The 10,499-nt window shown below is 50.2% G+C and overlaps 5 protein-coding genes across 5 annotated transcripts in view; 3 read left to right on the top strand and 2 right to left on the bottom strand.

Moving 5' to 3' along the window:
* Positions 1-473: 473 nt before the first annotated feature.
* PPTG_15263 (hypothetical protein) lies at positions 474-1,742 on the top strand (the record flags this gene model as incomplete). The annotated part of the gene is made up of 1 exon (XM_008912635.1): positions 474-1,742. Exon 1 carries the CDS (start codon positions 930-932, stop codon positions 1,740-1,742), a length of 813 nt encoding a protein of 270 aa, XP_008910883.1. The 5' UTR covers positions 474-929.
* Positions 1,743-2,056: 314 nt separating this feature from the next.
* Positions 2,057-2,758, top strand: PPTG_15262 (hypothetical protein; the record flags this gene model as incomplete). The annotated part of the gene is made up of 1 exon (XM_008912634.1): positions 2,057-2,758. The coding sequence occupies one exon, from the start codon at positions 2,057-2,059 to the stop codon at positions 2,756-2,758; it is 702 nt and encodes a 233-aa protein (XP_008910882.1).
* A 1,658-nt stretch (positions 2,759-4,416) lies between these two features.
* Positions 4,417-5,441, top strand: PPTG_15261 (hypothetical protein; the record flags this gene model as incomplete). The annotated part of the gene is made up of 2 exons (XM_008912633.1): positions 4,417-4,943; positions 5,039-5,441. 2 exons carry the CDS (start codon positions 4,417-4,419, stop codon positions 5,439-5,441), a joined length of 930 nt encoding a protein of 309 aa, XP_008910881.1.
* A 3,524-nt stretch (positions 5,442-8,965) lies between these two features.
* PPTG_23729 (hypothetical protein) lies at positions 8,966-9,389 on the bottom strand (the record flags this gene model as incomplete). Its single annotated transcript, XM_008912632.1, has 2 exons — positions 8,966-9,214; positions 9,276-9,389. The coding sequence occupies 2 exons, from the start codon at positions 9,387-9,389 to the stop codon at positions 8,966-8,968; spliced, it is 363 nt and encodes a 120-aa protein (XP_008910880.1).
* A 246-nt stretch (positions 9,390-9,635) lies between these two features.
* PPTG_23728 (hypothetical protein) overlaps positions 9,636-10,499 on the bottom strand; it is a gene marked incomplete at both ends in the record, with an annotated part of 3,639 nt that continues 2,775 nt past the window's right edge. The window contains 2 exons of the mRNA XM_008912631.1: positions 9,636-10,074; positions 10,167-10,495. Of these exons, the coding sequence (XP_008910879.1) occupies positions 9,636-10,074; positions 10,167-10,495 (768 nt within the window). The remainder of the gene's footprint in view (positions 10,075-10,166; positions 10,496-10,499) is intronic.

Raw genomic sequence — 10,499 nt, 5'->3', positions numbered from 1 at the left:
ATTATTATTATTATTATTATTATTATTATTATTATTATTATAGCCTATCAGTCGACATTGCCTGGTGAATGAGCTAGGCCTGGTCTGTGAGCCACTACACGCTCTAAGTTAATATTTGAAGTGATTACGTCTTGCGAGAAGAGCATGAGCCCGATATCACGTTTAAGTATACGTTCCACTATCACCAATTTCCAACGAAGTCGCGTAGGGGCAAATGCTGAAGTGCATTTCGCCACATCTGGGCGAGGCGTGGCCGGTTAGCTGCGAGAAGAATTCGGAAGTGGCCTAGAAGTTAGCGAGCTCCTCGAGCTTCTACCTATGCTATCTATAGCTTATTGTGACATCGGGAAATACGCTTTCGTCTTCAACCTCGCACCATTCATGTTGCAGTTGTCACCGCAACCCTACAGTACCCGGTGTGGAACAATCATTTGCCCGAACGAGCGCATGGTGGGAAAAAATCACGCAACAAGTAGTATTTTACTATTACAATATTACTGTAGTGAAAATTTGGCGCCACTACAGTGAGCCCCGCTGGAGCACAACAGCACAGACGACACCGCGCCGACCGCCAGCGCCTACCGACACCCGAGAGACCCGTCATACTGCTCGTTCGAAATCAAGCACCGCGTAAACTGCAGATTTCGTCATCAAGCACCAATGATTGGCGTGGCGGAGCTTGTGGGCAATGCCGCACGCCGCGCTCTATGAGGAAAGCAGAACTAAGAATGGGCGAACAACGATTACTAATAGATTCACTTCCCAAAACTACATTGGAACGAGCAGAACGTCATAGTATTCCAGTACTGCATTGTACGTGATTCTAGTGGCACAACCGTGAAGTAAGCAATAAAACGCATACTCAGGTCAGTCATTTCTCCTTTTCTGACCAAGAAAACCGGAGGTTACGACCTATACATTCTTTTGTGATGAACGAATTCGTTCTCCATTTGTCTTCTACACAGCAACTTAGCGACGAAATTGCTGGAAGTGCACAGCTTTATTCAAGCGAGCACGTTCCAACCCAGACCCGTTACACGATTGAGGCTGCGCATCGGCTTAATGGTGAGAATACAATATATCGAGGCGTCCAACAGCGACACCAACAGCACCTGAACCGTCTTAATGGGGAAATCCGCCACCTTCGGTATCAGATTACAGCTCTCAGTCGTGGCGTTGGTGCAATTATCCCGGCGAAAAACAATTTCTGGAACATAGCAGTGGATTATTTTCGCGTCTTCCGGCACGGCCTTCTCAATGGCCCGCAACTCGCAGCACAAGAGACGTTTCTTCGAGAAAATATGCACAACAATTTGGTTTACAACTCCGGATATGGTCGTTTAGAAGCACTCCGAAGTTTGTGCTGCTCTCAATGGTTTGGTGGTTTCGAAGTGGAGCTTCGAGGTCTCCTAAACCGAGGCACAAACTCTCTTGTAGCAACGACGAAGACAAGTGTTACGATCACTGAACGCACATTGTGTGGCGTATTTCCACACTTGTTTTCAGAGGATAATGGAGGAATTCAGCGGACACTTGGAGAAAGGCTTGTTGGACAACGAATTATCATGAACGGATCGACACATTTCGAGTGGGATCAAGCCAACTGCCGATTGGTAAGCGTGGTGGTTCAGTCAGATATGCTGACACCGATTCTCCACTTAGTGGGGAGTCTAGAGAATGTAGCCTACGTATTTGACGAGGCTCTCATCACGCTTGATTTCCAGCGGAGATATAATCTATGAGAGTAGGTACATGTCGTTCGTCATAGCAGAGGCAATCGCTGTACTAACCTTATATCAGTAAATTTTAGTCATTAGCAAAGCACGAAAGTAGGGGCATTTTGTTTTGCTTCAATGCCTCATGTGTTATTACTACGGCTATCGAGCATTCCAGATCTTGAGTAGCTATGGTAAGCCAACTAGGTGAGTAAACGAGGAGAAGCTCAATGAGTTGACCACATTGGTCAACATCTTGTGTATTACGACAACTCACAATCCGAGTATAGTTTTATTCTACCAAAGAATTATAAAGCTGGATCCAGCGATAGTACCAGAATATGTTGGCGTTTGGCCTCTCCGTGTTGAGTATCTTGTCACTAGGTCATGCCAAAGTTGTCAGGTACGACGACATCGTCCCCTTCGCCCAACCTGTACCGGTCACAATAACAGAGAAGCGCGCTGTCGAGTTCAAGCCTCAAGTCCACACAAATGGAGGCTGTTATCCGTATCCTGTGGTGGATACAGACGGAAATACAGGAGACTGTTTAGCATCTTCCGGTCCTGACAGTAAGAGCTGTAATGGACCCAGTGTTGGATCCCAGGTATACGGCCGAGCTAAACGGTTCACTGACAAGTGGGCGATCATGTACGCTTGGTACTTACCGAAGATCAGCAACGGCTGGGGTATTGAGTCCCGTCATTTGTGGCTCGAAACAATCGTCTGGCTCGATAGCTTCGTCCTCGAGAGCCCGACGATTCTAGCCGTAACAACCTGGCATCAAGGCAAGTACCAGAAATACTTACCCTCTCTTGCAGACACCCTAAACGGAACTAGCGTCAAACTTGACTGTACCAACACGTTGGAGTATGGGTACATGCTCGACGTAACAAATAGGATCGGTGAGACCCAGGACCTCATTATGTGGAACCAACTGACGGACGCTGCACGTTCGGCTCTCCAATGGACAGACTTTAACGGCCTCTCAGCTCCCATTAGCGACGGTAGATTCGAAGAGTTGCTTGAGAAAGCAAATAAATAACAAAAAAAAACATTGATTTCCTTACAGTAATTGAACCTATAAGTAAAACTACGTCGTCGTCCATTATGAATTGCCATGTGACCTCCACTGAAAGTTTGGAGAAATCAGGGCGTGCTCAAACACCGTGGATACGTTGTCTAGACTCCCTACTAGCTCGAGCATCGGTGTTAGCATATTTGTCGTGGTGGTCACGCTAACAATTCGTCCACAGCTGGGATCCCACTGAAAACGCGTCCATCCTTTCATACGAATCCGTTTACCCAAAAGTTTCTTCACCAGAGGTGAGTTTACACTGCCAATACACAAGTGAGGGAATACACTGCGTAAAGTTCGGCCATGGATAGTGACGCATGTCGTAGAGGTGGCAAATATTGAATCTGCAGGCCCCTTCCAGATCCCGTCGATCTCCACCTCGACATCTTCGAACCGGAGTGACACGCACATCCAATGCTTCAGTAGCGAATCGACGCCTTGCTCAGTATTGAATATCACGTTTGGTAGCATGGTTTCTCGAACAGAGTTGAGTTGATCATTGTATTGTGAGGTTTGTGTAGCACTAGATGGCGTCCGTAGCACAGCGTCGTGTAGACCGAAGCGAAAGAGTCGAAAATACTTGAGAGCAAAGCTCCAGACGTCTCCCTTGGACGAATTGGAAGCAGCAACGTCACAGCGACGTTGTCGAAGCTGCTCAATCTCGTTGCGTTGTGATTAAATGTTGTTGCTTCTGTCTGTACCGCCGCTGGCTGTTGCGACGGCGCTCGCGTTGCAAGGTTAGCTTTGACTCCTCAATTGTTTCTTCTATTAAGAGTTGACGGTCACGAGAGTCCAGGTCTTTGGGTGAATAGTCCTTTTGTGGATAGGAATGCTTAGGTTGTCGATTCCTCTCCATTGCTATCAGAGGAGAGACGACGTCTTGTGACAGCTCTGGATCAATGGAGGTGCCTTCCTTGTCGTGCCACGACTTGGTCATCGTCTCGTGGGCTTACTGAGAGTCCGGGTTGTGATGTCAACTTGAATAAAGAAGTGAGTGTCAGTCTGTCAGAGGTTGCTGTCGTTGAGTCGTACATGTAGCTCCAGGAAGAAAAGACTGTGATAATCAATCGTGGTTTACGGAGTGGCAGTGATTTCGCTCGGTAGGTTGTTGACCACCAGAGCTGGTCATACTCTCCCGCCTCTATATCATTATGCGACTATATTCATGTTTCAAGAAGAAAGAGGATAAATTCAAGGTGGGTTGCATGCCGCTTGTCCATTGCTGGTGGCGACGTGGTTTTAGTTGTAGTGGTGTGATAGTATGAGAGGAAACATAAAGGGCAAGCAATAAACACGAACAATGGAGGAGAGGAAACGAGTGGAGGATATACCTTCGTTGCAACACACTTTGATAGAACTTTTGGTACATAAATGTGAATTGACAGGGGATCGGTTTTAATAGACATAATATATTTCCACGTTCTAGTGGACACCAGTGGATTCAAAAGAATATTTGGAGATAGAAGTAGTCTGTTTTGTTTATTGCCCAATGGCGAACATCATCATCGTTCGGCAAGTACAGATTACCACCCGCCCCAATGTTGATTTTTTCTGTTTTCACTTGGCATTTCGAGATTCCGTCACTACCAGCTCAATTGTAACCTACAAGCCGGTGGTATCCATCAATGGACTCCTGCCAATCGAACTACAACGTGTGCCGTGCCGGCGCTGTTATAAACACTGTTAACCTCGATAGGTTCAAGCTTCAGCAGCTCCAAGACAAATCACCACCGTTAGGAACACACTCTTACGCTGGCTATGAAGCAAGAGCTGAGGTGTTCACCATTACTCCCACTCGCGAAGATACAAAGACGGACCCGCTTGACACAGCAATTTCAGCGCTACATGTCGCCCAGAAGAACTTCCAACGTGTTCTTGATCAAGTAAAGCTGGCACGAACTGGAGAGACACACAGCAATTCCGTAACTGCGTTAGGAGTTGCACATCAAGAGTACATTCGAGCTCTTCGTCGTGTGAAGCAGATTAAGTATAGAAGCAAGAAGGCCGTCGGATTCAGAGCCCTTCAGCAAGACATCTGTCAGCTAAAAGAACTCACTGCCCAGCTGAAGCGTAGACACCACGAGATAACGACCTCTCTTCCTCCAAAACAAACCGTGTGGACTGCTGTCGTGGAATATTTCCGAGTTTTCCGGTATGGCCTCCAAGATTCGTCGCCTCCTGTGCAGCAAAAAATTATTCGGTCGACCATAGCTTCTGATGTGTTTTATAACGGTGAATGCGGCGCAGAGGCAATTCTGAGGAGTTGGAAACTTCTTTCGAGCTGGTTCAGAAATGTCCAGTTGGAACTCGTAAGAATAAAAAGATGAGTGCCAATTCGGTCGTCGCAGTTACAACAACTAGCATCACTATCACCGAGGAGACGCTACGCCACGCGTTTCCACACTTGATTGACACCGGGACTGGAAGCAGCAGTTTTGCGCTTGTGCATTTGCTGTTGGACGAACGACTTGTATTGCACGGGTCTACGTACTTCGAATGGGATCCAGTATACGGACGTGTGACGCGTGTAGTATCCCAAGCGGACATGATTACACCGGTTCTGATGCTGTTAGGGAGCTTGGAAGATGTATCACGGGTATTTGAGAATGCTCTTGTTTCTCCTACATTTGAACTGAGATTATTTTCATAAGGGATATACGTATCTTCTTGTACTGATTTATTATTATTATTATTATTATTATTGTCTCATTTATCAGTTACAACCGGCTTTAAAATGCCGGTTGTAAGAGATTAGACCACATCTTTATCCAGTTGACTGCTGCCCCGAATTTCATTTTATTTTCTCTTGGGAAGACTATTATTGCGAAAGTTTCCCAATGGTACTACATTTTTTACTCTCTGTTTCAGCTCTACACATTAGTAAAGGGAGGTACAACGCAATTCTTGACTAATAAAACAGCGGAATTTGACAAGCGTAGAATAGAATCAATATTTATTGACTAGATCAGTTTATGCAGATGGTTACCGAGGCCACCGAGTGCAAAATTTAAAATAGCACTACTCGCCAAAACGAGTACAAAGCCGTGTTTTATACGGATTGGTTCTGGATTTTACAAAACTATTGCCTTTGTGCAGGATGGTTGCTACACTATACGCTATCTGATATTCGGACGCGTTGTTCTAGCAGTACGTAGCAACTGTACTGTGCGAGTCGCACAAGAGGGACACTGGTGGTACGCATCTGATGGGACTGCTCCGCAGCCGCATCATCTGCGCTCTGGCATAAGCTGAAGTCTGTTCGGGCAACACTCATACGGATTAAAATGACGTCGGCTAGTCGTAATTTACCGGGATGTTACACTTGGCCGCCACAAGCAGCATTAACCATGGTGGCATTACTTGTGCAAAGGATATCAGATATACATCGCGTGTCTGCTTGAGTAAAGTATGGGTACCATATCTGATATAAGCTTAAATGACGCGTTATGCAGGTTCAGCGAAGAAAACCCGCTTTGTACAGCCTAGATCTTATAACAGGCATATCAAGTTCTCAAATAACTATTTTAGTTGTTGAGCTGACAACATTAGTTTGGGCTCAGAATTTAAGAAGTTAATGTAGTTTTGGGTCAGAATCCTAAACCTCTGGATATAAATCCGGAGAATAGCCCGCCCTACTTTATGTTGTGAAGGTTTTCTGTAATACACTCTGCTGGTGGACTTTTTTGGGTCACCGGTGGGTCTGGTCCTCCTTAAGTCCTGTTGAATTTGGTTCTATTTCGACTGCTTTTCGGTAAACTGTTTTGGGTAAGGCGCCTAAAACAATAGCATTCATATTATGGCAAACATATATTCGTGTTATTTAACACCTCATACGTAGTACCGACCTAACAGTGTGTATCTGTTCTCCCTGCGCCGATCCTACTCACCGCTTGGATAACAAACAGCTGAATGGATGAGGACTCTACTCCTCGTTCCGTTCCCGTTTTAGGAGTTCGTATACTTGGTTACGAATTATGGAACAGCATCAAAACGGCATCGTTTCAGCTCCTCTTTCGGGGTTTCAAGAGACCGAAGCAGCAGCTCCATCGAGTCCCACACACACGTTGCGCATGAACTCGCACCCTTCCTCATCTCCAGCAGGCACCTCAGTTCCCGAACTCTCGTCCTTGTCGCTCGACACTGCGCTTACCACAGGTAGCCACGTTCCTTCGGACTCTTCAACCTCCCGGAAATCTCGGTTTGCGTGTTTCGCTTCTGTCGAGGTTTCCAACGCATTGGCGTACCAATCCAGCCAATACTCTGGCGTTCCCATGTCTCCGGATGAGACCTCACGCGTGCGTTCCAGCATATCCTCTGGTATCCCAAGCACGGCGCTCATATCCGCGAGCGTCGGCTCCTCCTGCTCCCTGGCGTTCCGCTTGGCACGCTGTAAAATCTTGTCCTCGTCCACCGGGATCAATCTTTCCTCCAATTTCTTGTCGTACTCCTCGGGCTCATTCTGTACCCCGGACCATCATCGCGTCCTAGCATATCCAGTTCTGTATCGGTAAACAAACGATCGTATTGTTCTGTAGAATCCATCCCCTTGGTACCCTCATCATCATCCTCGGTATTCTGAGCGACGGGTACTATCCACCCTGAGCTCACTTTTCCTATGATCGCCGAGAACTGATTAGCCCTGGTTCACGCGGCGTCTCCTGGCGTCAATTCTAGCGCACCCTTGCGTTGCTCGGAGCTGACGGTCTTGTCGACCGCCTTCTCTCGTTCTTTATGTTCCCCCTGGGGCTTCGACGCGGACTCTGAGTGTTCCGTTGCTGCGTCCTGTACCCGTCTGGGACGTTCCGTTGTCCCCTTTTCCCAGCTTGGGGTCACGTTGTGGCGTTCCGTTGCCTCCGCTGTGCCTACCCTTTCTCGTTTGGGCATCTCCGTAGAGCCCGAAATCTCCTCGTCCCGTTCTGAGCCAGTCCGTTCCGTTGGACTGCCCTTTTCATTCGGTCCAGTTTCAATATCCACAGTTTCCGTCCTTACGCTCGCGACAGGAACGCCACGAGCCCCTTCATAATTTTTCCCACGTTTCACTAGAGCCTCCTTGACCTCACCAGTAGTTCTCGGTGAGCCCTCAGCTCCTTTTGTGTCGCCAGTCAGGCAAGAGGAAGGAGTGACACTTCTTCCCCCTTCCTCCAGCTGGGACGCGCCGGTTGGCGTCCCTGTTGTCGCGTTCCGCACCGCACCACGTAGGCGCTCGAGGCTAGGACACTTGGCCACTGTGTGGTCCCCTTCGCCGCAGAGGAAACACTCCATTCTTCGGCATTTTCCGTTCCGATAATTTCGTTGAGGCCTCGGCCTGTTGCATTCCACAGAGTAGTGACCCAGCTCGTTGCATCTGTTGCAACGGCCTTGTCTTCTTGGGCAAGTTTCGCGGCTGCACCCAATACGACCACAGCGACGACAGACCACTTCATCTTCGATGGTACGCGTGTCTGGTCCGAGACAAATACGTAGAGGTCCAAGTGCTGAACCCGAGGCGTTCCTGTTCGCAACTGGAACGCCGTCACGCGGAGAAGTCGGAGGGGCCACAGCGCTGACTTGCCCTCTTGGCGTTCCTGGCCGTAGCTGTCGCGTTCTCATCAGCTGATTCATCTGGCGTAGCTCCTGGAGCACTTGGGACTCCGTCGATGCCGCTCCATTCGTCCTTGGTTGTCCCGTTTCCTCGCCAGCGAATTCGTCTTCCTCCTCGACAGGGAGATGCAGGTTCTTGTACAGCAGTAGCGCACATGCCTTGGGAATTGACGTGACCATGCGCGCGTTCAGTACCGCCTTCACCTGTTTATTCCTCAGGCCATCCAAGAAGAAACTCGTACCTCATACGAGGCTCGTGGTAGTTCAAGGCTTCACACATTGTCGAAATCCTGTGGCCCCACTCCTCGGCAGACTCGCCACGCTTCCTCTTGGCGGCTTGAGTCGGCTCCACAGTTGTGCAGGAGTCTGGCAGATAAATCGGTTACCCTCAGAGCTTCAAAACAATCGATCCTGAAGTTGTATCACCACTCTTGATCTATCTTGCCCTTTAGGCACTGCTCGAACGCCGTTAATCTCATTTGGCCGTCCATACCATGCGTGCACCTCTCGAAGGAACGCCAAAACGCCGCCGCCCTTTCACACGTAGCGGTGTCGAAAAAAAATGGAACCATCACTTTCACGGCGTTCCGCAACTCAGTTGGGATGCCCACTATCGGCTCGTTCCGTCCCGGATGCGTTCCAATTACCACCGTGGTCGTGCGTCCGATTCATCACAGGCCCTTGAGCGTACACCGAATGCGCCTGGTAACTTCCTCTTTGACCACTGAAGGTCCTACCAATTCCAAGGCCTCCCATGCTCGTAGGCGTCTGAGTTGCGGGAGCTGCCGACCACGCTGGCAGCATTCCACCAGAGTTCCATCCAGCCGTAGGTGTTATCGGAGGCTGAAACGGCGGGTAAAGATCATTCAGGCGTGCCGCGCCGCCCCTCCATCTTTCTTGCTACCTGAATGGTCACGCCACCGTATGACGGGATCGCAGCCATCGCCATTCCCGCTGGCGTCGAAGCTGGCGCAGGTAGCGCCACCTTGGGAGCCATCGGACCCTGATACCCGAACATCGGCGTGCTAACCAATCGCGTCTAACTGACTAAGGCGTTCCCTATAGACGCCGGCCCTGGGCGCGACACAGGTCCCGCCCATTCAGATCGTGGCGTTCTTGTTGGCGTTCCAGCTGAGACTGACAGTCTCTGGAGTGCCCGACTGAACGTGTCGACCAGCATTTCTTGCAACGCAGAGTCCGTCGTCGGCGTTCTGGCCCTCCTTGTCGGCGTCTCCGCCGCCCGAACTGACGTCATTCCTTGCCTTCAAGGCGTGCCACTCTCCGGGAACGGCGTTTCACCAACACTATGCCGTTCCACCCCACGCGGAGGTGGGTGCCTCGTCGTCCCTCTAGTGTCGAACACCGCACTGGCTGGCGTTACTGTCGGTACCTCGCCTCGCGTCTCACTCACAAGAGGTAACGACGGCCTCGACGCATCGAAGGAGAACGCGTCTCCTTGCCGAGCTCTCGGGGTCGACATCGCTGCTTCCGCAGTCTCACCAGCCGTCGTCCTCGCCGGAGTCAGCTCTTCGCTCGGCGCTGGTTGTCGTGCCAGCCGTGCGAGGATCTGGTTGAACATCTCTCGGCCCCGGGACATGTCCAACACCGACTCGGCCACCCTCCTCGCTCTTGCAGATAGGGGTTCAGACCCAAGCATGCCGTCGTCGTCCTTTCGAGCATCTCGAGCTCCGCGACTCTCGGCCCTGGGTTCGATTCTCCTTGGCGTTCCGCGTTCCGAGCCATCGTCCGAACCGCCCCAATCGGTGTCCTTCCGCCCACGTCACCCCCGACGGACCCTCCCGTGTACTCTTCGTCTTCATCGTCGCGGATCGCTGCAGGAGGTGGCGTTTCCGTCTCCAACGGGGGAGCCCATCCACTGAGCCCCTCACCCGCTTCCACACCTAGTCCCTCTCCGGACCACCCATGAGAGCCCATGTCTCGCTCTCTCGACCCTTTCCCTCGACTTGGCGTTCCTTTGCCAAGGAACTTCGAGTCACGCTCTTTCTGCGCTTTCGTTCCCACGATAACTCGGCGAGAAGATACCCTGCTTCTCCACCAAACTGTCGCGGTCTTCCTCCTTAGTGTCGGGGTCGTGTATCTAGCAGGCCGACGTAGGAACGAGAACTAG

The sequence above is a fragment of the Phytophthora parasitica genome (assembly GCF_000247585.1).
Source record: "Phytophthora parasitica INRA-310 unplaced genomic scaffold supercont2.48, whole genome shotgun sequence".
Lineage (NCBI taxonomy): Eukaryota > Oomycota > Peronosporomycetes > Peronosporales > Peronosporaceae > Phytophthora > Phytophthora nicotianae.
This window is presented reverse-complemented; position numbering and strand designations above follow the sequence as displayed.